Source organism: Amphiprion ocellaris, chromosome 24 (genome assembly GCF_022539595.1).
Source record: "Amphiprion ocellaris isolate individual 3 ecotype Okinawa chromosome 24, ASM2253959v1, whole genome shotgun sequence".
Classification (NCBI taxonomy): Eukaryota; Metazoa; Chordata; class Actinopteri; family Pomacentridae; genus Amphiprion; species Amphiprion ocellaris.
In genome coordinates, this window is record NC_072789.1 from 18,602,923 (window position 1) to 18,630,891 (window position 27,969).

The 27,969-nt window shown below is 34.4% G+C and overlaps 1 protein-coding gene and 1 long non-coding RNA gene across 5 annotated transcripts in view; both read left to right on the forward strand.

The window, feature by feature from the left end:
* Positions 1–27,969, forward strand: part of LOC129348284 (uncharacterized) — a 90,668-nt gene that overhangs the window by 50,042 nt on the left and 12,657 nt on the right. The window lies entirely within an intron of this gene.
* On the forward strand, positions 1,944–27,915 carry LOC111580117 (protein EFR3 homolog B-like). Of its 3 annotated transcripts, XM_035956030.2 has the most exons (22): positions 1,944–2,107; positions 3,222–3,547; positions 9,491–9,567; positions 10,676–10,803; positions 11,942–12,092; positions 14,201–14,322; positions 15,589–15,738; positions 17,080–17,175; positions 17,310–17,388; positions 18,539–18,674; positions 18,992–19,144; positions 19,225–19,388; positions 19,704–19,882; positions 19,978–20,053; positions 21,113–21,274; positions 21,346–21,477; positions 21,580–21,647; positions 24,128–24,261; positions 25,854–25,942; positions 26,027–26,075; positions 26,177–26,283; positions 26,363–27,915. In XM_035956030.2, exons 2-22 carry the CDS (start codon positions 3,271–3,273, stop codon positions 26,495–26,497), a joined length of 2,664 nt encoding a protein of 887 aa, XP_035811923.2. In that variant the 5' UTR covers positions 1,944–2,107; positions 3,222–3,270; the 3' UTR covers positions 26,498–27,915. The 3 variants fall into 3 exon arrangements, with proteins under 3 accessions (XP_035811923.2, XP_054864257.1, XP_023143475.3); XM_055008282.1 differs by lacking the exon at positions 1,944–2,107 and having other exon boundaries at positions 2,806–3,547; XM_023287707.3 differs by lacking the exons at positions 1,944–2,107; positions 3,222–3,547 and adding an exon at positions 3,594–5,618.

Sequence of the window (27,969 nt, forward strand, 5' to 3'; positions counted from 1 at the left end):
ATGGATGGATGGATGATGGATGGATGGATGGAATTTATTTAGAGAGTTATCTCATATTATTTTCATTACAGTTTAACCAAGAGAAGAAAAGTTCAGAAATGAACAGAATTTTCACAATTAATTCACAAGAAATGCTTCATAAATGTGTTGGTTTTTTTTTTGCATCATCATGGAGTACAACTCAGGAAAAATACAATTTTTAAAGATTTTCTCCAATTTACAACTAAAATTCCTTAATTTAAGAATTCGTGTTTGATTTCTGTTTTATATTTTAATGATGTTTGTTGCATAAAGTGCATTTTACAGTTTAGAAATTAAAGAAAAACTGACAATTTTAGGTAAAAACAAAAAATGTAATTAAAAGTCATTCTTTTTAATCAAATTAGTTCTAAAAGTTACACAAACAACACAGATTCTGTCAATCCGATTTACAATAAACAAATACACTGTAAAACAGGAAATATGTTGAATTTCTCAATCATTTTTATCTTTTTCTGCTTGTTTTAGTGTTAAAAAAAATGTCAAAAATAAACATAAACACAGATTGACAGATTCTATTTAAAATAAAATGGTGCAGAAATTAAGATTTGTTCTCTTTTGCTTCAGATTTTACCCTCAAATGTAAAACACTGTAAAACATAAAATGTGTTGTTTTCAGTCAAACTTTCTTATTTTTCTCATTGTTTCAGTGACAAAAATCACAAAAATAAACTTATAAAAACAGATTTATGAGTTTTATTTACAATTAACAGGTGTAGAGATAATTGTTAGGAAATTTTCAATAAACTTGTGAAAAAAATACAGTGTAAAACAGGAAATATGTTGAAATGCTCAACAATTGTAATCTTCTTCTCATCGTTTCAGTGTTAAAAAGGTAAAAAAAAAACTACAAAAAGCAGATTTGCAGGTTTTATTCACAATAAACTGGCGCAGAAATTAAGAATTGTTCCCTTTAGCTTCAGATTTTACTTTTAAGCATCATTAATTTATGATTTAATTGTATTTTAGTTTCATTTTACGACTGTAAATGCACAGAAAAACACAAAATGTTGTTTTCAGTCAAACTTTCTTATTTTCTTGGTTGTTTCAGTGAGAAAAAAATCACAAAAATAAACTTATAAAAACAGATTTACAAGTGTAGAGATATTTATTAGGACATTTTAAATAAACTTGTGAATTAAATACAGTGTAAAACAGGAAATACGTTGAATTTCTCAGCCATTTTAATCTTTTTCTCATCGTTTTAGTGTTAAAAAGGTCAAAATAAACCCCCAAAAAACAGATTTACATGTTTTATTTATAATAAACTGGTGCAGAAATTAAGATTTGTTCCCTTTAGCTTCAGATTCTACCCTCAAATGTAATTAATTTATGATTTAATTGTGTTTTAATGGAATTTTATTATTGTAAATACACTGTAAAACATAAAATATGTAATTTTCAATCAAACTTTATTATTTTTCTGGTTGTTTCAGTGAGAAAAATCATGAAGATTAACATATAAAAGCAGATTAAAAGTTTTTTTACAGGAAAAAAAACTGTAAATATGTCGTATTTCTCAGTCATTTTAATTATTTTCTGCTTGTTGTAGTGTTAAAAATTCCAAAATAAACATTAAAAAGCAGATTTAAAGGTTTTATTTACAATAAACTGGTGCAGAAATGAAGATTTTGTTCACCTTAACATCAGTTTTTATCCTCAAATATGATTAATTTACCTGTTAAATGTTAAGATTTAATTGTACACAGATTTTACAGATCAGATCTCTATGTTTTATGTTATTGTTGTTATTATTATTTCAGAGTTGAACAGAAGACCTGAAGGACGAGAAAAGTTAAGAAATTAACTTTTTTGTCATAAATGATCATGAAACTGAGGAAAAACTACATTTTTTGAGGGAATTTCTTCTTTATTTATTGTATTTTTCACAGTGAAGCTTCAGTGACGTCTGTCGGCCACCAGGAGGCGCTGGATCCTCTGACTGAAGAGACGTTGGATAACAGGAGTGACGTCAGAGCAGCTGATCGATCGTCAATAGACGCGATCGATCAGCTGCCGTTATGTAATGAGCTGCTGGAGTCGGAGGGAAGCGGCGTCGCGGCAGCAGGTAGGAAACCAAACGCCACTTTTAATCAGATTAACGGCAGATTTACCGCAGAAAGATGCAGATTTAACCTCACAGCTGCAGCTTGAAAGCTAAAAAACACAACTTTTACTGTTGATCTGCTGTTTGTGTTGCTGCTTTTACTCTGAATGTCAGTTAATGTTGTTTTCTACAGTTCAAATAATTTACATGATTTCAGTGTTTTATTCCTGGAATTCTACGTAAATTCACACATAAATGTAAATATGAATGCAATAAATGTGGAAAATATCAGCTGTAGTGACAACAAAAATCACTAAACTACTGCTGAAAGTGATCGTTTACATTATTATGTTTCAAAATGTTGATGATTTATATATTTAATAAAATAAAATTAATAAATAACAAACAGAAAAATCTAGATCTTTGTCAGAGGAAGCGAACAAAAGTTACAGTTTAATAAAGTTTAGTTGATTTGTTGTTATGAAGAGAAGAACGACCACAAAGAGACACAAAACGACCACAGAGACACAAAACGGCAACAAAGAGACATAAAACAACCACAATGACACACGAAACGACCACAAAGAGACACAAAACGACAACAAAGACACGAAACAACAACAAAGAGACACGAAACGACAACAAAGAGACACAAAACAACCACAAAGAGACACAGAACAACCACAATGAGACACAAAACGACCACAAAGAGACACAAAACGACAACAAAGAGACACGAAACAACCACAAAGAGACACAAAACGACAACAAAGAGACACAAAACAACCACAAAGAGACACAAAGCAACCACAATGACACACGAAACGACCACAAAGAGAAACGAAACGACAACAAAGAGACACGAAACAACCACAAAGAGACACAAAACAATCAGAGACACAAAACAACCACAAAGACACAAAACTACCACAAAGACACACAAAACAACCCCAACAAACACAAAACCACCACAAAGAGACACAAAACCACCACAAAGAGACACACAACAACACAACCAGACTGTAAACGTTCTTGTTTGCGGCTCTTTGAGGGTTAACCTTCAGGAATGTCTGGATTCAGGATCAGTTTTAACTTCCTTCTCTCTTTCTCACACTTTCACTTCTCCTCCTCTCAGACCTGCCGCTCTCCCTCTTCCTCTTCCTCGTCTTGTCGTTGCCACGGAGATGCCGGCGACTCTTCCCCGGTTTCCCAACATGCCGCGGGGTGTCACCGTGCCGACGCTGCTGGGCTCTCTGCCCCGAGGAATCAACCCTCCCAGTTTACCCCGAGGAGTCACCCTGCCCAGCCTGCCCAGTCTGCCCAGTCTGCCCCGGTTTCCCAGCATGCCGCGGGGCGTCACCATGTCGTTGCCGAGGGCCGTCGCCATGCCGACCGTCTCCCAGGCTCCTCGGCGACTGCTGCAGGACTGCTGCTCAGTGTTTGACCACCAGACCGCTGGAGGTAAGAAACATCTGAACACACCGTGATGGGAGGATAGATGGAAAGAAGTCACACAAAGAGACACAAAACTAACAAAAAATATCTAAAACAACCAGAAAAATATACAAAACTAACAAAAATACACAAAACTATCAGAAAAATACACAAACAACAGAAAAATACACAAAAATAGCAGAAAAACACACAGAACTACCACAAAAAAGACAAAACAACCAGAAAAATACATAAAACTACAGGAAAAATAAACAAGACTAAGAAAAAATACACAAAACTATCAGAAAAATACACAAAACAACAGAAAAATACACAAAACAACAGAAAAATACACAAAACAACAGAAAAATGCACAGAGGTATCAGAAAAATACACAAAGATATCAGAAAAACACACAGAACTACCACAAAAAAGACAAAACAACCAGAAAAATACATAAAACTACAGGAAAAATAAACAAAACTAACAAAAAATACACAAAACAACCAGAAAGATACACAAAACAACAGAAAAATACACAAAACAACTAGAAAAATACAGAAAAATACACAAAACAACCAGAAAAATACACAAAACCAGAAAAACTACACAAAACTACCAGAAAACTAAACAAAACTACCAGAAAAATACACAAAACAACTAGAAAAATACACAAATATACCACAAAAAAATGCAAAACAACCAGAAAACCACACAGAACTATCAGAAAAATACACAAAACAACCAGGAAAACACACAGAACTACCACAAAAAGACATAAAACAACAAAAAAAGTACACATAACTACCAGAAAAATACACAAAACTACCAGAAAAATACACGAAACAACTAGAAAAATGCATAAAACTACCACAAAAAGACAAAACAACCAGAAAAACACACAATACAACCAGAAAAACACACAATACAACCAGAAAACTACACAAAACTACCAGAGAAATACACAAAACAACTAGAAAAATACACAAATATACCACAAAAAATGCAAAACAACCAGAAAAGTGCACAAAACTACCACAAAATGATGCAAAACAACCAGAAAAACACACAGAACTATCAGAAAAATACACAAAACAACCAGGAAAACACACAGAACTACCAGAAAAATACACAGAACAACCAGAAAAATACACAAATATACCACGAAAAGATGCAAAACAACCAGAAAAGTACACAAAACTACCACAAAAAGACAAAACAACCAGAAAAACACACAATACAACCAGAAAAACACACAATGCAACCAGAAAAACACACAATACAACCAGAAAAATACACAAAACTATCAGAAAAATACACAAAACTAAAATGAAAAGTCATAACACAATCATAAAAGCACAAAAGTACCACAATAGGATGCAAAACAACCAGAAAAATACACAGTAATACCACAAAAAGACAGAAAACAACCAGAAAAACAACAAAAATGACCACAGAACGACACAACACAACCACAAAATACACAAACCGAGTTCAAAAATACACAAAACTACCACAAAGACACACAAAACAACCCCATCAAACACAAAATAATCACAAGTAGACAACAACAAACAGAACCCAGAAAAATCCGTAAAATACCTCAGAAGTACACACTGACAGACACACACTGGTGTTAGTGGAGGTTGTGTAGATCGTGGGTCTGTTGTGTAGATTGTGTGTCTGTTGTGTTGCTGCAGGAAGTTTTCTGATGTATTTTTGTGGAACATAAATCCAGATTATAGAGCTGAGCTGCTGCACGTGGACCAGTAATACTACAAATACACACACAATACACACTGGTACTACATTAACACCGATACTAGTACGCACAATACACACACAATACACACTGGTACTACACTAACACTGATACTAGTACACTAATACTCCAGAAAGACACACTAACCCAACACCTTCACAGCTCTGTGGTAAATCTGGTTAATAAACTTTTCATGATGACGATGATGCTGATGATGCTGATGATGATGCTGATGATGATGAATGAAAGGGGGCGGAGCCAGGCCCCAGTGTGTGTGTGGGGGATTAAATCCAACATGTGTGTGATGGAGACGATCTGCAGCTGTCCTCATGTACGGTAAGAAATACTCACTTTGGTCTGCTTTAATAGATTCTCCTCATAGTTTTAGTGTTTAAATGACAAAAATAAACATAAAAATACAGATTTACAGGTTTTGTTTACATTAAACAGGTGTAGAGATATTTATGAAGACATTTTAAATGAAGGTGTGATTTTATATACACTGTAAAACAGGAAATATGTTGATTTTCTCAATTTTTTCTGTTTTAGTGTAAAAAAGGTAAAAAAATAAACTTGAAAAACAGATTTAAAGGTTTTATTTACAATAAACTGCGGCAGAAATTAAGATTTGTTCCCTTTAGCTTTTAAATTTTACCCTCAAATGTCATTAATTTATGATTTAATTGGATTTTAATGGAATTTAATTATTGTAAATGCACTGTAAAACATAAAATATGTAATATTCAATCAAGCTTTCTTATTGCTTCACTGAGAAAAATCACAAAAACAAACATAAAAACAGATTTATGGGTTTTTATTTATGTAAAACAGGTGTAGAGATGTTTATTAATTTATTTTAAATGAGGCAAATACACCGTCAAACAAGAAATATGTTGAATTTCTCAGTCATTTTAATCTTTTTGTCATCATTTTAGTGTTAAAAAAAAGTCAAAAATGAGCCTATATGAACAGATTTACAGGCTTTATTTACTGTAAACTGGTGCAGAAATTAAGATTTGTTCCTTTTAACTTTAGATTTTACCTGTAAGCATCATTCATTTATTATTTAATTGAATTTTATTATTGGAAATGTACTGTAAAATGTAAAATATGTTACATTCAATCAAGCTTTCTTATTTTTCTACTTGTTTCAATGGTGCAAAAATTAACATTTGTTTATCGTAGCATCAGATTTTACCCTCAAACATCATTCATTTATGATTTAATCGCATTTTAATTCTATTTTATTACTGAAAATCCACTGTAAAACATAAAATATGTGATATTCAATCCAACTTTCTTATTTTTATAGTTGTTTCAGTGAGAAAAATAACAAAAATAAACCTAAAAACTAATTTATACATGTGTAGAAATATTTATTAAGACATATTAAATGAAGTTGTGAAACAAATACACTGTAAAACAGGGAGTATGTTGTATTTCTCAATCATTTTAATCTTTTTCTAGTTGTTTTAGTGTTAAAAAGTAAAAAATAAACATACAAATAAATTTACAGATTTTATTTGTTAAACATGTTCAAAGATAAAAATCTGTTCAGTTATTTTTTGTTTTACACTGTAAAATATCATGAATTTACAAGGATTATTTATTGATAGTAATATTTCAAACCATTTAAATTAACTGTACTGTAAAAAAAAGTGTGGAATCAACAGGATTTTTCATTAATTTAACATATATAACTGTTTTATAATTTTAAATACATGTTAAATTTCTATATTTATATTTAAAACTTATAAAAAGTGCTGCAGTAAATAAATAAATAATAAATAAGTATTGCATCATTGGTTTTTCAACTTTAAAGCATCTAAATAATATAAATTCACGTGTGTTTTGGTCAGACACTTTATATGTTAAATTTAAAAAGTACAATCTAATAACTTAAATACATATGTTTGTTATGTGAGAATTAAATTAAAAACTGACTTCATTCAGATCTTGACTGTAGAAGTTTAAAATCTGAACTGATTTTATTTCATTTTTTATGATTTACAACCAAAAAACAGTGACATTATTGTCTAATTGTCAACTTAAATATGTTGTTTTTATGTTTGCCAAGAACATTTTTAAAAGCTAAAGCTAATTTTCTTCAGAAGATTCGATAAATTGACCCATAATTATGACAAAATGAGGTTTTATTATATTAATATAGCAAAATAATTAACTGTAATGTCAAAACGTGTCAGCTTTTAGTCTTTAATAAACATTTCTCATTTATTTATGCATCAAGTTTTCATAGTAATGCTGCATTAATATGATTATAAGAACAATTAACTTTTCATATAAAGCACTTTCACAAAGAATGCTAATTAACACATATAAGGTGGCTGTAAATAAAACACCAATTAAAATAAAGTGACTAAAAACAAGTTAAACCGCAGAAACCCATTAGAAGAAGCACAAACGTTAAATACACGAATATATTAAATAAAAAGCTTCCAGGGTTCCTGTTTCCTGCGACCTTGCAGTGGACTCTTTAAGCTCTACTAACTAAAAACACAACAATATAAACACATTATGCAACAAACGGCGCAGGATTAGCGCTTAAGACGTAGCATTCGTGCTGCTGTATTGTTGTGTGTGTGTGTTCCAGCTCATCTATCTTTGTGGGGACCATCTGCATGAAAGAGATGCAAAGTGGGGACGTTTTTGTTCTGGTTCTGGTCCGGTTTTCACTTTGGGGACGTTTTAGGGTCACGTATAGTTCGCGGGTCCAGGTTAGAGTCAGTTTCAGGGTTGGAGTTGGGAGTAAGATGAAGCACGCGGTAAACCATTAAGTCCACAAGGGTCCTCACAACGTATGATAGACCAGCGTATGTGTGTGATTTGAGTTGGCCGTTGACCAGTTGTGACTCTCTCGTCCTCTTTAATCCCCCAAAACCGCATTACACTGAACATGGAGAGAGATGAAACATTAAAAAAAGATATTTAAAAAGTCCACAGACACTCTGCTGCCCCCTGGTGGCTGCAGATTACCATATATGTATACATTATGCTGGTATTGAAAAATAATGTGATAAATTCAGTATAGATGTGTGTGTGTGTGTGTGTGTGTGTGTGTCTGTATACACACAATTTTTTTTTGCTCTATTACATTTATGTGAGTTTTTTATTTAGCAAATTTATATTCTCACAATACAATCACTTTTTATTTCATTTTAAAGATGAAATACCTTATATCTCAAGTTTGACTTTTTAATCACTTGTTTTTTGTTAATGTCAAACCTGAAAATAAAATTTTGTTCAGAAGTAAAAAGTCCAAATTGATTTTAAAAAACAAAATATAAGTCCAACATTTGAGTTTTTATCTTTCTAATTTTATTACACAGTTCAAATCTGAAAGTATGAATAAATAAATAAACAAATTTGAAGTGAAAATTATGGTAAGAGTGAAACAATACAGACTTACATTATTTATAATAAAAAAATTTAAATGGAAGTAAAAGCAACAACTTTATTTGTAAAAAAATAAATCACAGTTTAATCAAAAATACAGAATTTCATATTAATAAATCAAGTCTCAAAGCTGAAAATATGAAATAATAGTCAGTATGTTTGTTAAAAGGTAAAACCTATGAGATCTAAAGTTTGGATTGTGATAATATAAACAAAAAGTAGAACTTCTGACTTTACATCTTGTAATTTTGTAATAATTTGTCTGTCAGATGTTAAAGATGAATGTGTAAGATCAATTATGAGTTAAAAAGTTAACATTTTTAATTATAAAAACATGAATAATTAATTAGCTCCATGCTTACTAGGTGCAACATTACAATAAAAACACTTTCCTGTATCAAAATGTTTTAAATGAAAAAAAATCAAAACAACAAATTAAAATTCTGAGATCAGTCAAAACTTTTAGTTTTAAAGCATTAAATTAAATGGAACATTTAAAAAAAATTTATCCCAAAATTTAGTTAATTACCAAATACATAAAAAGATACATTCGGAATTTAAGGAAAAAGTTTTTAAAAATTGAAAAATAAAAGTTTGTGTCGCTTTATCAAAAGATTCAATTAAAAAATCTGATTAGATTTTTTGATTTTTGCTTTTGGGCTTCCACAGATTCGTCTCAGTAATAGACACCTTTTAACCATTTTGTGATGCATTTTCAGGTTTTGTGAAACCTGGATTTGACAGACTTTAATTTGTAAATTTGAATCGAATTTATTTAACTTCTGTTTCTTCAGGTCTTTGCGGCTGCTGCTGGGCGTTGAGGCCTCGCTACAAGAGGCTGGTCGACAACATTTTCCCAGAAGACCCCGAGGTAAAAACAAATGCAAAATATTTTTAATTTTACTGCGCATCTCTCCACTGGTAGACATTTTAGCCATTGATTTTTCTCATTTCTTGTCTCGATTTTCTCATTTTCTCATTTTGTGATTCCATATCCTCATTTTGAGTTGTTTTTTTGTTGTGTCTCATTTTCTCATTTTGTCTCATTTTTTTCTGTCTCATTTTTCCCATTTTGTGTCTCTATTTTTCTCATTTTGTGTCTCAATTTCCTAATTTTGTGTCTTGTTTGTTCTTTTGTATCTGAATTTTCTCATTTTGTCATTTGTTCTTATTTTATGTCTCAATTCTCTCATTTTGTGTCTTATTTTTTCTCATTTTCTTATTTTTCTCATTGTGTCTAATTTTTTCTTGATTTTTCTCTTTTTGTCTCGATTTTTCTCATTTTGTGTTTTGCTTTTTTCTTGCTTTGTTTTTTCTCATTTTGTGTGTCATTTTTTCGCATTTTGTCTCATTTTTTCACTTTTGTGTCTATTTTTATCATTTTGTGTCTTGTTTTTTTCACATTTGGTGTCTGTTTTTCTCATTTTGTCTCATTTTTTTGTTTTGTCTCGATTTTTCTCATTTCATGTCTCAATTTCCTCATTTTGTCTTGTTTGTTCTCGTGTTATCTTGATTTTCACGTCTCGATTTTCTCATTTTGTCATTTTTGTCATTTTATGTCTTAATTTTCTCATTTTCTCTTATTTTTCTCATTTTGTGTTTTGCTTTTTTCTTGTTTTGTTATTTTCTCATTTTGTGTCTTGATTTTTCTCATTTTATGTCCAAATTTTTCTCATTTTGAGTTTCGTTCTTTTTTCTTTTTTTGTAATTTTTTCTCATTGTCTTGACTTTTCTTATTTCGTGTGTTTTTTCTCGTTTTGTCTCATATTTCCTCATTTTGTCTAATTTTTTCCTCATTTCGTGTCTCAAATTTTCTCATTTTGTATTTCGTTTTTTTCTCATTTTGTAACTATTGTTTTCTCATTTTGTGTCTAGATTTTCCTAATTTTGTGTCTCGATTCTCATTTTGTGTTTTGATTTTTCTTGTTTTGTGTCTTGACTTCAGTGAAAATAACAGAAGTATGTTGATGTGTGTTCAGGATGGGCTGGTGAAAGCCAACATGGAGAAGCTGACGTTCTTCGCTCTGTCGGCTCCGGAGAAACTCGACCGAATTGCTGCTTATCTGTTGGAGCGTCTGACCAGAGATTTGAACCGCCACCGCTATGGGTCAGTACACACAAATACTCTACACTGTACTACATATGTATACCACATGTACTGAAACTCATCTCAGATTAATTTAACCTCACACCGACTCTTGTGCATGTTAAATAATAATCCACACATTTGAAAAGTGACTAAATAAACTAAAAACATATTCTCTTGGGTTTGTAATGTAATGTCATCAAGCTTAAATTAGGTTTAGTCACAAGTGAGTTAATAATTTGTAGATGTGTTGATCATTTTAATAGCATTTTACCAACTTTTTAAAGCAAAAAAGCCGTATTTACTGTTTTCATATTTCTCAAATGTGAGGATTTTCTGCTTTTCAGTTTGAACACTTCATTCATGTCAGTATTCAGTCTTCTAAAATCTCCAGAGATGCCAAATTTTCACCAAAACATGACATTTAAAAGCAAATTTTAAACAGACAGAAACTAAAATGAATGTCAGTAAAATCACATAAAAATGGTGCATTAAACGTCCAGACTCTGTTAAACATTGCCTGCTAGGAAATAATATTTAAATTAATGTAAACAAACAAGTATTCATTGTCTAACGTGGAAGTTGTGGTATCTTTTCAGAAAATATCCCAAAGTTTTAACCCCCTAAAATAATGTAAAAAGTGTGAAATATGTACATTAAAATGTTATGTAAAAGAAAATTAATTTGGGTAAGATTGTATACTGAATAATGCAATATCCAGAATCTGAAACATGGCCTCTTGGGAATGACTTTTAAAATTAATTAAAAATTCAAATGTCAGAAAATTGATATTTAAATGTATATAAAAAGATTTTACAATGGTTAGTTGATCAGGAGAAAATGAATCTTGAAATATTCTCAAATATGTCTGTTTTCTGCTTTTTTACTCACACATGATACTAAAATTAATATTTTTACATTTTTAATTACAAATTAATCTAAAAAGCAGATTAATCAAAAACAAATGTAAATGTTAGTTAATTAGTTAGTGAATTGACTGTAAAATTAGAAGAAAGAGGTGAAATTTATGTTTCATCTTTCATTTACAAACACATACAAAAAGCCGCTATTTACACAAAAAGTGGTGTAAAAAATACAAAATCCTGTTTGTGTTTGAATACACAACCTCGCATTGAGCAGCAGTGTGATTGTTTTTCAGGTATGTTTGCATTGCGATGGAGGCGTTGGAGCAGCTGCTGTTGGCTTGTCACTGCCAGAGCATCAACCTGCTGGTGGAGAGTTTCCTCAGTACGCTGCGACTGCTGCTGGAGGCTGACAAACCACACCTCCACATCCTCGCAACCAACTCTGTATGCAACTTATTACATTACTTATTATTATGTTTTTAGAATCATTTTGTTGGCAAAAAATTTAAAAAAGTATTTCGATTTTTTGATTTTTTTACCACTTTACCACTGGGCAGTTTGCTGATGATACAGTGTTTACCTCAGAAAACTCATTTTGGGATTTTTAAAAAATTTGCTTCTTTAAAAGTATAGCTATTAAACAATATATCATCTGTATGTCTGTTACCATAAGTGGAGTTTATGGTAACTTTGATTGGTAAATGTTAAAGTTAAAGTTAAAGGTAAAATTTACAGAAAATACATTTTAACCATGTGGGCTTCTGTTTAGGGATTTTGGACGTATGACTTGAGCATTTCTAGCCAACAACTCTGTATGCAACTCATTAATCCCTTACTACGTTTTTAGAATGAATTTGTTGGCAACAAAGAAAAATATCTCTTTTTTTAATGTTTTTAAATGTACCCCAGACGGCTACATTCGCCAGTTTGCTGATGATACAGTGTTTTACCTCTGTAAAATCATTTCGGGATGTTTTTTATTTATTTGTCGAAACATATAATTATTAACAGAAATATATTCAATGTATCATCTGTGTATGTCTATTGATTGAAGTGGAGTTTATGGTAGCATTAATTGGTATAAGTTAAAGATAAAATTGAAAGTTAAAGGTAAAATTTACAGAAAATACATTCTAACTGTGTGGGCTTTTGTTTGGGGAATTTGGATGTATGACTTGAACATTTCTTGCCAACAACTCTGTATGTAACTCGATGTTTATTTCAGACCTAATGCTGGTTTAGTTTTCAGTCGATATCAACTAAAGACATGGTGGTTGAGTTTAAACATGAAGAACAAGTGTCGCTTGTGTGGGTGCTGCTGTGTACAGTTACAGTCTTTCATTAGTCCAAAGGGAGGTCAGTACAGTGTCTTCCAACCTCCCTTTTATATATAACAAGTATAATGTTCAATCTGCATGTGAAAGTACTCATTTTCTTTCACCATCAAAATGTCTTTTATTTTTGAGCAACGTGAGAAAATAGTTTTCACCCTCATTTTACTGACGGCATCCCTCAGAACCTGATTATACAGCTGAGAGCTAGTGGTCGCATTATACAGTTATTTATGTAATCTTTAAGCTGCCATATTTGCATCTCCACATGTAAGATTTATGGTATATTTAACACACAGGGATTATGGGTGTGTCTAACAGCAGGATTATCTCTGCTGGAAATGTTCATTCACAACCATCTGCTCTTAGTAGTCAGTCAAGTTTCAAAGCTGAAAATATGCAATGAAGAGTGAAAAAAACCCAAAATTTAAGTCAGAGTTATGTGGTAAATTTTAATATGTTGATTTATAAGCAAAGGGGTTCACATTAATGCTCTTAAAAGTCAGATTTTAAAATAAAAGCATTGAATAAAGTATGAGATCAAGTGTCAGACTGTATATTTTATCATTATGTGTTAGTCCAATTTTTAAAGTGACAATCTAAATGCAAATTGTCAAACGTAGTTAAATCTCCAAATTATGAGACAGGAAATATAAAAAGTTTTTACTTAAAAAAATGGAATTTTAAATGTGAAATGAAAAGTCCAAACTGAGTTAAAAAGGTAAAATTTGGGATAAAAGGTTTTATAATTTAAGACAGCTTTTTGACTTCTCATCTCATAATTTTGTAATGCAAAGTTAAATTTCAAGGCAGAGAGTTTTTAGCAATAAATAGTTAAAAACAAAAGTGAAATTGAAATTAAATGATGATAATAAAAAACTGAATAAGCTGGTTTAACACTAAAGAGGTCAAATTAGCTTCATCTTTACCAGCTGCAATATTTAAAAAGTGCATTAAAAATCAGACCTGTGACCTTTTATCATAAAGGTCAAAAGTTTAAAACGTTTTAGAGGAAAAAAAACAACGAAATTACAAATCTGATATATTGTTATTACTGAAGATATGTTGTATATTCCATGTTATATGTGGTAAGTTATAAGTTAAGTTGTTTTGATGACCTTAATGATGTTATAATTTGATAGTTTATTTATATAAAGATGACCTTAACTTGAGCATTTCTTGATGTTTTATGATTTTACAATATTTTCCCGTCCTTTTTAGTTTGTGAAGTTTGCAAACATCGAGGAGGACACGCCATCGTATCATCGCAGCTACGACTTCTTCGTGTCTCGCTTCAGTGAGATGTGTCACTCCGAACATGATGATCCCGGCACCCAGAACAAGTCAGTTTCTATCTGTGTCTTTTCTTTGATAATGGCCGATATATTTTTAGTACATTTGCAATGACGATGCTTTAACACAATTAATCAGCAACGATTCTAGTACTCAGTCATTTAACAGATATAGAAACATTCTCAATTATGAGGGTTTTATTTCTCTTTTATGATATTTTAAACCCACCAGGGATCCCAAAGTTTCCCTAAAAATATGCAGGATAGCAGATGCTCACTTTTGCAGATATGCAGATGATTCTGTATTTTACCTCTGAAAGAGCTCATTTCTGGATTGTTTGTGAACTACAAAAGGGCCAAAAGCTATGTACTCAAACTAAACAGAATATTTAAACTTATATCTATAGACAGGATAGCAGATATCCATGTTTACTGATTTGCAGATGATACTGTGCAAATCAGAAAAAAATTATAAGTAAATAATCTCAAAAAGCTCATTTTGAGATTATTTTATCACTACAAAAGAGTTCAAAACCTAAAATGAGGTAATGTGTTGTCAAATGAGAAAGTATATTTAGATTTATGATTGTACGCAGTATAGCACATGCCCACTTTTGTAGATGACTGTGTATTTTACCTCTGTGAAAGCTAATTTTGAGATTTTTAACTACAAAATATCCAGAAACTAAACATGAGTTAATGTTATGTACTCAAACTGAACAGAATATTTAAATTTATATCTATAGGCAGAATAGCAGATGTACATATTTGCCAATTTGCAGATGATACTGTTTTACCCTTCAGAAATCTCATTTTGAGATTATTTTATAACTACAAAAGAAATAAAAGCCTAAAATGAGTCCACATGTTGTCAAATGAGAAAGTATATTTGGATTTATGATTGAAAGCAGTATAGCAGATGCTGACTTTTACAGATTTGCAGATGATTTTGTGTTTTACCTCTGAGAAAGCTAATTTCTGAATGGTCTGTTAACTACAAAAGGACCAAAAGCTAAATATGAGTTAATCTTTTGTACTCAAGCTAAAAAGTAAATTCATACATGTAGTTAAAGCCAGTTTAGCATATGCCCATTTTCACCAATTTGCAGATGATACACTGTTTTACCTCTGAGAAAGCTAATGAGTTTTGTGTAAATGACATAAAATATAATGAAAAAAACTTGTAAAATCTATAAAAACAATCCCAAATCATAGTTAATGTAAATACGCAACGTACTAAGTCACAGTGTAATGCTTAAACTTTTGGGATTTTTTTTAAAAGAAAATCTATACTTTAGATGAACTCTCTACTTTCAGGATCCGTGTGTCAGGAATCCGTGGACTGCAGGGCGTCGTCAGGAAGACGGTGGATAACGAGCTGCAGGTTAATATCTGGGAACCTCGTCACATGGAGCAGATTGTCCCCGCCCTGCTGGTCAACCTGGAGCAACACACCCCAAACGACAGGTACAGTGCCATCCTATAGTATTTACTTGGTCTAATGACATGAAAATTAGTTTAAATTCAACAAGTTGTGCAATCTTTTTGATATTTTACATTCCTTTTGACTGGTTTTATTATTTATGTTCCTGGCACCAAGAGGATTTCATGTTATTAAGTAAAACTAGGGATATAATGACATTTATAAGCAGTACTGCAGATGCTCACATTCATCGATTTGCTGATGATACTGTGTTTTACCTCTCAGAAAGCTGGCTTGTTTTATAACTGTTAAAGAAATAAGCTAGACATGAGTTAACATTGTGTTGTTTGACGATGAAGTATATTTAGATTTGTATTTGTAAGCAGTATAGCAGATGCCTACTTTCGCAGATTTGCAGATGATTGTGTTTTACCACTCAAAATTATATTTCTGGATTTTTTGTAACTGCAAAAGAATTAAAAGCTAAATATAAGTTAATGGCATCTACTCAAACTGAACTGATAATTTATATTTATATCTATAGGCAAGATAACAGATGTCCATGTGTGCTGATTTGCTGATAATACAGTGTTTTACCACTCAGAAAGCTCATTTTATATTATATTATCACTACAGAAGACATAAAAGCTAAATATAGTTCAATGTGTCGTCAAATGAGAAAGTATATTTAAATTCATTATTGTAAGCAGTATAGCAGATGCCCACTTTTGTAGATTAGCAGACTGTTCTGTTTTACCTCTGAGACAGATAATTTCTGAATTGTTCATCTACAAAAGAACCAATAGCTAAATATGAGTTAATGTTATGTACTCAAACTAAAAAGTAAATTCAAATATATATTAATAGTCAGTTTAGCAGATGCCCATGTTCACACATTTATGGATGATACACTGTTTTACCTCTAAAAAGATCATTTCTGCATTTTTTTGAAACTGAAAAACAACCAAAAGCTAAACATGAGATGGTTTTATGTACTTAAACTAAAAAGCATATTTGAATTCATATTTATAAGCAGTACAACAGGTGTCCACTTTCACAAATTTGCAGATGATACTGTGTTTTAAGTCTCAGACAACTCGTTTTGTTATCGTTTTGTAGCTGTTAAAGAAATGTAAGCTGCACATAAGCTAAATGTGGGTTAAGCTTTTGTCATCAAACTACAACATAAAATTTATAGAAAGTATATTTGAACAGTTCTATTAACAAACAGTACAACAGATGTCCACATTCACCGATATGCTGATGATAGTGTTTTACTTCATTGTAGCTCATTTTGGGTAATTTTTGACGTTAAATTTTGTGATTTTCTTAAATACTGATGTACTTGAACAGGGTGTTGGGTTTTGGTATTTCTGTGTTTGCAGCGGGTCTCCAGCAGAGCAGACGGAGGTTTGTTTCAGGGAGCTGCTGGGCCGAGCTGCTTATGGACACATTAACAATGCTATCAGACCAGTGCTCATGTAAGATACACTCTGTTTGTAGTACTGTAGAAGTAGCAGAGAGCTGTAAATAATCACAAAAGACTTCAGATCTAATATGGGAATGTAGTAGTAGCTGTATTCGAGTACAGATCACAGTATTACTGTGATTCCAGGCACCTCGACAGTCACAGTCTTTGGGAAGGACGAGGATTTGCTGTCCGTTGTTTTCAGATCATCATGTACTCGATTCAGGTGAGTAAATACACAAACACTTATGGAACTATCAAACTACATTAAAACATTAATTCCTTTTAAATGTTTAATACATCTAACGTGAACATTTAATGATATTTTAGGTAAATATAAAGCACAAATTGTCCTGGAATGTGCTTAATTTTATATAACTTTTACGCCTTTAAGCAAAATGTACCTGCACTAAAGTTAAATGTTATTTGGTTTATTCAATTTAATTCTACTTAAACAAAAGTTAAATTTAACTAAACTTCATTTAAGTATCAAAATGCACTTAAAACCAACATTTAAGTACATTATATGGAAAATAGTTTGTCTCTCAAAAAACAACAACACTGGCATCATGTAAACAAACTCACTGGCTCCGTTAGCTCCAGATATATCCTGTTAGCTCCTGTTGGCTCATGTTAGTTGCAAGAAGATCCTCTCGTATTAGCTTCTGTCAGCCCCAATTAACTTCTGCTTGCTCGTGCTAGCCCCTTTTAACGCTTGTTAGCTTCTACTAGCTCATATTTGCTTCTATTGGCATCTGGTAGCTTCAGTTAGAATTGGTCAGCTCCTGGTCGTGCCTGTTAGCCTCTGTTAGTGATTGTTGCTCCTGTTAGCCTTAGTTAGCTTCTCTGAGCTTTTATTAGCTCCTGTTAGCTTCTTATAGCTTTTGTTAACTCATATTAGCTTCTGTTGGCCCCTGTTAGCACTTGGTCATTCCAGTCAGGATTTCCGCTGTTAGTGATTGCTACTCCTGTCAGCCTCAGTTAGCTTCTCTGTGTTTTTGTTAGCTTCTATTAGCTTTTGTTAGCTCATATTAGCTTTTGTTAGCTTCTGTTGGCACTTGGTCATTTCAGTCAGGATCTGTCATCTACTCTTACTGCCTGATGCTTCTTGTTAGCACCTGTTAGCTGCTGTTAGCTCTTCTTAGCTTCTATTACCTCCTGTTAGCCCCTGTTAGCTTTTGGTAGCTCATATTAGCTTCTGTTAGTTCCTGTTGGCACTTGGTAGCCTGATATTAGGATCTGTCATCTCCTGTTAGTTTCTTTTAGCTTCTGTTGGCTCCTGTTAGCTTCTGTTAGCTCCTGCTAGCCTCTACTGTAACCTTCAAAGTACCTAATAGTACTCTGCTGCTGTGTAACTGAACTGTACTTGTCGTCAGTCGCAGCACTCTCACCTGGTCATCCAGCAGCTTTTGGGTCACCTGGACGCTAACAGCAGGAGTCCGGCTTCGGTCCGGGCCGGAATCGTGGAGGTTCTGTCAGAGGCCGCCGTTATAGAAGCTACCGGATCTGTAGGTGAGTTGGCCGCCGCCACACCTGGATGCACCTGTATGTACCTGTATATATCTGAATGTACCCTTTATGTACCTGGATGTATATGGATGTACCCTTTATGTACCTGGATGTACCTGGATGTACCCTTTATGTACCTGGATGTGCCTGTATATATCTGGATGTACCCTTTATGTACCTTGATGTACCCTTTAAGTGCCTGGATGTACCCCTTGTGTACTTGGATGTACTCTTCATCTACCTGTATGTACCTGGATGTACCCTTTATGTACCTGTATATGTGTCTGAAGCGTGACGCTATGTTTATGCGCCCCCTGCAGGTCCCACAGTGCTGGAAGTTTTCAACACGTTGCTACGACAGCTGCGGCAGAGCGTTGACTACCAGCTGACCGGTTACTATGACAATGCTGGGAAGCACAAAACCACCTCTAGCAAAGAGGAAACGCTGCAGGACGCCGTCATCAGAACCATCGGTGGGTTGCCTCGTCACCGGTTCTGCTTTTATGTCGCCTCGTCTCATCTAGAAGCTGACTGGTTGTTTCTGTCGCTTCAGGATCCTTCGCCAACACACTTCCTGTCTACCAGCGGTCCGAGGTCATGCTCTTCATCATGGGGAAGATCCCCGTCCCCGGTATCTACCCCGCCCTGGGGTCACCCAACGCTGGCTTCGAGGGCAGCAGGATGATCCAGGTTATGCTGCTCAAGTCCCTCCTCCAGGTGAGTTCTCAGCTACAGGTGGCACCTGTTAGCATCTGTTAGCTCCTGTTAGCCCATATTAGCTCCTGTTAGCTCCTGTTAGTCCCTGTTTTCTCCTGTTAACTCCTATTCTCTCCTGTTAGCATCTATTAGTCACTGTTAGCTCTTATTAGCTCCTCTTTGCTTCTATTAGCATCCATTAGCTCCTATTAGCATCCATTAGCTTCTATTAGCATTTATTAGCTCCTGTTAGCTCCTATTAGCATCCATTAGCTCCTGTTAGTTCCTATTAGCATCCATTAGCTCCTGTTAGCTCCTATTCCCTCCCGTCCTCAGGTTTCGGAGCGCTATGAAAGCAGCAACCTACTAACGGCGCTGCCCTCGTCCTTCCTGGAGCCTCTGCTGTCCTTCACGCTGATGGAGGATCCAGAGATCCGGCTGCTGGTTCTGTCCATCCTCACATCGCTCATCGACCGGCGCCACAACGCTGCCAGGCTCAGTGGCGCCACCGCCAGGTCAGAAAGAACCACTGAAATACAGTGACTCCCCTGGTGGCCGAAATGCGTCACTGCAGGTACAGTTTAAATAAAGTAATGCTGTTCGTCCACAGCGCTGCGTTCGATGTCTCGTCATTGGAGCTGAAGGAGGACAGAAGCTCTCGACAAGACATCCTGTTCGTGAGGAAGGTCAGTTTATCTCCGTTTATTAACAACAGAAACAGAGAGAATCATCAGAGGTAAACGCTGCGTTATTTGTGTCTTGTGGTCATTTTTTTGTCTCTCGTTTTCGTATTTCATCTTTCGATTATCTCATTTTGTGCCTCTTTGTTGTTTCAGGTCTTATTTGTGTAGTTTTCTGTGATGTTTGTCATTTTGTCTCGTTTTTTTTCTCATTTTGTATGTCATTTTTCCTTGATTTGTTTTGTTTTTTGTCTTTTTCTGACCGTTTTGTTTGGGTTTGTGCCTCCTTTGTTGTGTCTCCTATCTGTCTTTCATGTTTGCTTTGTTATTTCGGGTCTTATTTGTGTCTTGTTTTTTCTCATTTTGTCTCATTCCCCACATTTTCTGTTTAAATTTTCTCAATTTGTCTTGTTTTTCCTCATTTTCTGTCTCTTTTTTTTCTATATTTTGGGCCTCATTTTCCCAATTTCCTGTCTTTTTTCCCTCATTTTGTCTCATTTTGGGTGTCATTTTTGTCATTTTGTCTGTCATTTTTCAAATTTTTTCTTATTTTGTATTTCATTTTTTCTCATTTTGTGTCTCATTTTTTCCATAGTTTACATCTAATTTTCTCATTTTCCATATTTCATGTCTTATTTTTTTCATTTTGTGTCTCATTTTTGTAATTTTACTTCTTGTTTTCTTTATTTTGTGCACCATTTTTTTATTTCATGTCTCATTTGTCAGGTTTTTTGTCTTGTTTTCCTCATTTTGTGTCATTTTTGTCATTTTGTTTCTTGTTTTCCATGTCATGTCATATTTTTGTTATTTGTTTTTTTTAATTTTTCCTTATTTTGTGTCTCAGTTTCCTAATTTTGTGTCTCTTCTCATTTTGCGTCTCATTTTGGTGCATTGTTTTTTTTTAATTTTGTGTATCTTCTTTTCATTTTGTGTCTGGTTTCTTTCATTTTGTCTTGTTTTTGAGTCATTATGGACACATTTGACATCATTTTTTATCATTTTCATGTTAATGTGGACAAATTTTGAGTTGTTTTTCGGCTGTTAAACATGTCGTGATGTTTTCAGCACGCTCAGCGCCTCTACAGACACGTGTTCTTGGCGTGTAAGGAGGAGAGCAGCAGTCACAGCCACTACCAGCAGCTCTTCATCCTATTGGCTGTCCTGAGCGTGGAGCTGGCCAATGAGGAGGTGATGGTGGACCTGATCCGGCTGGTTCTGGCTCTGCAGGTACGACGCCGCCTGTAAAATTAAACCACCCGGTCGCTTTCTGAACGCTAAATGCTCCGTCTGCTGCCCAGGAACTGGCCTCGTCCAATCAGGAGCCTCTGACGCCGTTGAACCGATGTGGCGTTCACGCCGTCTGTGCCGCCGCCCTCGGTGTGATGTCACAGCTCGGACCGCCGTCGCCGGTGCAGCAGCACGTCGCTCAGGTAAAACACTGATTATTGGTCAAACGTGTTAAAATTCAACAACGAGAACCGAAAATGCTGAAAATCTGATCAGATAATTGATCGATTGTTGTAAATCTGCAGGTTATAGAGAGACGACGCAAAGACGCTCCACACCTGCTGCCTGAAAACATCTTCTGTGACTCACACAGGTAACAAAACGAACACAAACATACAATAAAGAGACACAAAACAACAACGGAGACACCAGGGTCGTGCAGAGGCCTTTGGAGGGGTAGAAGTTTAAAGGGGGGACATGGAGCACACCTTAAAATAGAACTGGCTGAATTGTAGCAGCAGATATTCATAAATAATGCAACATGGAATCACAACGTACCACATCATTGTTCACACCTCATATCTTTGTTAGGGGGCAGTTTACGTTTGACCTGATGGGTTCATTAAACAGCTTCTGTTGAGGATGATGATGATGATGATGATGATGATGATGATGATGATGATGATGATGATATCGCTGGAGATGAGCTGTATTGATCTGAGAGTTTAGACACTAAAGGAGCATGGGAGAGACAGTAGCTGATTAAACTAGTGTTATGAGATCATGAGAAGATGCAAAGATAACTAACGCTGATAATGTCTGACTGACCTGCCGTCCTGCTGGTAGTTAGTAGGAAACTCAGGCTGACTGTTGGAACTAAACACGACTAGTTGTTCATTCATAAACTGAAAGGGGAACATTAATGGGGGACCAGAATAAAGGAGGGGAGGAGCTGCAGCTGATATCCACAAAGCCAGAATTCAAGCTGTGCATTCATTGAGGACATAGGAAGATAATATATGAAGCTGAATTTACATCACCATTAGAATTTACATCACTGGACTGTTTAACTGTGGCTACTCTTCCTGGAGTCCTTGCTTTTAAATTTCATACCTTTTCCAGACATGTACTGTAGAGCCACGGATTTGCTCCATGGTGCTGATTCATAATCTGCCCTTTATTATTCGTAGTGCTAATAATAAGTTTAAAAACAATTAAATGATATAGAAATCATGTATTTAAATGTATTTGTACTTTTATTCAGTTTGACTATCCACTTTGCGCAAGACAGCAAGGTTCTAAAAGTTTTAGATTTTATATTTAGGCATATTATATTTAGTTTGTCTATATATACAAATGTTATAAACAAGTACTGATATCTTTAAATGAGAGGTTGAGAGAAAAACAATTCAAATTCTTCTAATTATTATTGTTATTGTATTTGTACTGCAATAGTCCAAAATTATGTGTAAATGCATGTACATAGTTTCAGTGAAATAATTCAATTCAATTCAATTCAATTTTATTTATATAGCGCCAATTACAGTCAAATTGTCTCGAGATGCTTTACAGAACCCATATGCCTGAACCCCCAGAGCAGCCCTAAGGAGACAGTGGCAGGAAAACACCCTTTTAACAGGGAAAAAAGCCTCGAGCAGAACCCGGCTCTAATGTGGGGGAACCATCTGCTGCTGGCCGGATGGGTTGAGAGGGACAGAAGAGGTAGAGAAGTAGAGATAGAGGTAGAGAGGTGGAGAAATAACATAACCTCTGTCTCATTGCCTCTAGAAACAGGAAACACACTGCAACTCACTGACAGTAAAATAATACATCTCTCTGATGCACTTTGCCCATGACAACAGAAACATACAGAAACAAAAAGAAGCCTGGCAGACTTTATCCTCTCAGCAGCTGTGTGGTTAACTAGCGGCTAGAACTGATGACAGGTGTGTGTTAGAGTCAGACACACACACACAGGATGCTCACTTCATCAGTCATCTTGCAAAAATACACCGTACATAAACGAATCCCGCTGCAGAACCTCCTCTCCATCAGGACCATCAGTTGTTGATGTCCTCCCTCGGGTCTCCGGTTTCTAGACTAGCGGCGCTAGCGCAGAGCTACAGGGAACATCTGGACCCCTCAGAGCAGTGGGGGACGTCTACGTAGATCACGTGACCGACCGACGGTAGATCTGAATTATTTTTAGTTTTGTTTTATTTATTATTTTGGTCCTCAGAGACTTTTACACACACACACACACACACACACACACACACACACACACACACACACACACACACACACACACACACACACACACACACACACACACGCACAAATACCAACCGACGGTACATCTGAAGACACAAAACAACCACAAAAAGACACAAAACAACCACAGAGACACAAAACAACCACAAAGAGACACAAAACAACCCCAAAGAGACACAAAACAACCACAGAGACACAAAACAACCACAAAAAGACACAAAACAACCACAAAGAGACACAAAACAACCACAAAAAGACACAAAACAACCACAAAGAGACACAAAACAACCACAAAGAGACACAAAACAACCACAAAGAGACACAAAACAACCACAGAGACACAAAACTGAACACAAAGAGACACAAAACAACCACAAAGAAACACAAAACATGAGCAGATGAGTTTGTAACTGTAAAGGAAACATAATCGACATTTTATTTCTGAGTTCATCCTCTGTTGACATTAAACAGTCTGGACTAAAAGATAAAACTGCCAAAATAATACGCTGCAGAAGTGAAATGATGAAAATGAAATGTGTCGATCTGTTGGAGGATTTAGATCCCAGCGTTCTGTTTCAGTCTGCCGGACGGCGAGCTGAAGGTGGACCAAGAGTTTCTGTTCGTCCAGTGGAAGATCTGCGAGGGTCTGACGGCGAGCAGCTACAGCTCTCAGTGCGAACGCTTCAACACGCCCTACACACCTCAGCTGACAGGTAACAGCACACCTGGAAACACCTGGAAACACCTGGAAACACCTGGAAACACCTGCATGTCTCTACTCTGCTCATCAGCTGTAGAAAGATGTTTCACCACGCTGGATGGATCTCCAACAACCTGCTCCTAAAATTTAAAATTTACACCAAAACGTGAGAATATCAAAATTTATTCTAAAAACATGTGAGAATATTCAAATTTATACTTAAAATATGTGAGAATATTCAAAGTTATAGTTAAAACATGTGAGACTATCAAAATTTATACTAAACCGTGATAATATTAAAATGTACACTAAAACATGTGAGAATGTTAAAATTAATACTAAAACATCTGAAAATGTTAAAATATATCCTACAACGTGAGATATTAGAATTTATGCTAAAAATGTCAGAATATTAAAATCCATACTGAAAAATATCCAAATTTATACTGAACACATTTGAGAATAATACAATTTCTGCTAAAAACATGGTAAAATAATAAAGTTTAGATTAAATACAGTTTACACTGAAAACATAGAATATAAAATTATAATGAAAAATATTTTAATTTGTGCCAAAAACATGAGAATATTAAATATTAACTCAATACATCTCAGAATATTACAATTATATTGAGAGCACAGGAAAACATTAAAAATATAACGAAAAGTATAACAATTTATGCTGAAAACATTTGAGAATAATAAAATTTATGCTAAAAACCTATGAGAATATTAAAATTTACACTGAAAACATGTGAGAATGTAAAAAATAATGAAAAACAAAGAATTGTACTGAAAACATTTGAGAATGATAAAATTTATGCTAAAAACCTATGAGAATATTAAAATTTACACTGAAAACATGTGAGAATGTAAAAAATAATGAAAAACAAATAATTATACTGAAAACATTTGAGAATGATAAAATTTACACTGAATAATTCTCAGAATTTTAGAATTATACTGAAAACATTTGAGAATGATAAAATGAATGCTAAAAACATGTGAGAATATTAAATTTCATACTGACAAATATCAAACTTTATATTGAAAATGTGAGATTATAATTTACTCTGAAAACATATGAGAATATTAAAATTTATACTGAAAATGTGAAAATTTTGAAGTTTATAGTAAAAACAATTGAGAATATAAAAATTTACACTCAAAACGTGAGAATATTAAAATTTATACTAAAACATGAGAATATTCAAATTTATACTAAGAACACGTGAGAATATTAAAATTTATTCTAAAACCATGTGAGAATATTAAAATTTATAGTAAAAACAGTTGAGAATATTAAAATTTACACTGAAAACGTGAGAATATTAAAATTTATTCCAGCAACATCTGGAAACTCTGAATGTTTCACTGCTGATGAACCTGGATCAGTTAGATTTTGATAGTTTTTAGTGATATAAAAAAAAATGAAATATGCAAAATAAAGTGATTTTTGGTCGGCATGATGTGTTTATGGACCGTCGGAAAGTTGAAAATCTGCCGGTTCTTTCTGTTTCTAATCCCAGATTTCTGGAATGATGTTGAATTCTTTCCAACTTTTGTGCTGATGGAGAAAATAAAAATACATCTGAACCTTTTCAGATGAAGATCGTCTGGCGAAGAGGAAGAGTGTCGGAGACGTCGTCTCTCTGCAGATGGAGATGGACCCTCAGAGTCCTGAGACGCCTCAGGTACCGATCGATCAATCAATCAATCAATCAATCAATCAATCTATCTACACATCTTCCCATGTGATGGTGTCTCTGTGTCTGTAGAAGCCTCAGACAGAGCAGATCACCTTTGAGACGCTGAAGAACGCCATCGGTGGGTTTGGATTCACACCAGAATACGTCTTTAAGGTCTAGTTCGATGTAATCTGACGTTTGAAATGTTTCCTCCTGAGCTGAACCTGAGTTTGTCTCCAGAGGACCGAGGCTTTGTGGAGGAGGAGGAGAGGAGGAAGAGGCTGGAGGTGGTGGAAAGGTTTCAGACGGCGCCGTTCGAGGAGATCGCTGCTCACTGTGGATCCAGGGTGAGAAGATAAACCGACCAGACACACCTTCAGCTGTGTGGTTCTTCTGCTCATAACATGGATGGTTTTCTGTCTCCAGGCGTCGCTGCTTCAGTCCAAACTGGATCAGGTGTTCGATCTGATCATCCGTCCTCCTCCGTCTCCGTCCGGACAGTCGCCGCCTCGATCGACGCCGCTCTACGAGATGAAGTTTCCCGACCTCTGTGTCTACTAGACGTCAGGAGAACAACGCTGAAGACCAAAAGGACACATGAATGATTGAAGTAGTGATGAAACTGTGAATAAATGGTGCAATTAACAGTTGGAACTGTCAGCCAACACCATGGATAAACCGCTGAACTGTTAGCTCAAGATGCGGATAAAAAGTTGGTAAGGGTTAGCATAAAGTATTGCTTACAGTTTTAATTATTAGCTAATAGTAGGGCTAAGAGTTGAATGTGTTAGTCAGTACGATGGACGATGCCTAATTGAATGGATAAATAGCTGCAGGTGTTAGCTAAAAGTGTGGATAAACACTTGGAACAGTTGAAATGTTAGCTAATATTATGGAACAACAGCTGAAAGTGTGCATAAACAATTGAAAATGATTTGCTAAAAGAATGGAAAGAAACTGTTTGCCAAAAGTATAGTAAACTAATTTTAGCCAAAATTTTAGTTAACATTTCAACAGTTAGCTAATGTTATCACTAACACTTGTAATTGTTAGCTGAAGGTACTTTTAACAGTTAAAATGATATGCTAATAGCATAGCTTACAGTTGAAATTTTTAATACTAAGAACAATAGCTAATTGTATGGCTTAATAGCTGCAGGTGTTAGCTAAAAGTGTGGACACATTTGGAACATATTAGCTGACAGTGTGGCTAACAGTTGAAAATGTTTGCTAAATGTATGGCTGGCTGTGGAAATTGTTGGCTAATACCAAACATGAACACTTGTAACTTTTAGCTAAAGGTACGATTAACAGTTACAATTCTTCACTAATAGCATAGCTTGCAGTTGACATTGTTAGCTAATAGCATGGCTATCAGTTGAAATATTAACTAATAGCATGGCTATCAGTTGAAATGTTAGCTATTAGCATGGCTATTAGTTGACATTGTTAGCAAATAGCATAGCTTACAGCTGACACTGTTAACTAATAGCAGAGCTTACAGTTGAAATGTTAGCTAATAGCATAGCTTACCGTTGACATTGTTAGCTAGTAGCATAGCTGACAGTTGAAATGTTAGCTAGTAGCATTGCTATCAGTTGATATTATTAGCTAATAGCATAGCATACAGTTGAAATGTTAGCTAACTGTAGTGTTCGCTGTTGGCAGGAGATCAGGTTTAGGAGAGGAAAAGCAGGGAAGAAGGAGATCAGCACTTTGTGGTCACATTTAGTGATAATTTATGACATAAATCATGTTTTTTTCCCCCTCATTTTAGGTGTTAAAATGTTTTCCTGTGGCTGTTTTTTTCTGATTAGACAGATTTTATTTTTAGTTTAAATGAGACATTGGTTGATTTCCCAAACTGTTCCTGAGCTGCCCTGATTGGTTAAAACGCTCCATAAGTGAAATCCTGAAGTAAATCTGTACACAAATGATATTTATTTTAAAAATACTGCACCAATAAATTATGAAACTTCATCTTTAATCTCATTGTTTTGTTTTGAGTAAGAAACCCCAAAAGTTTAACTTGTT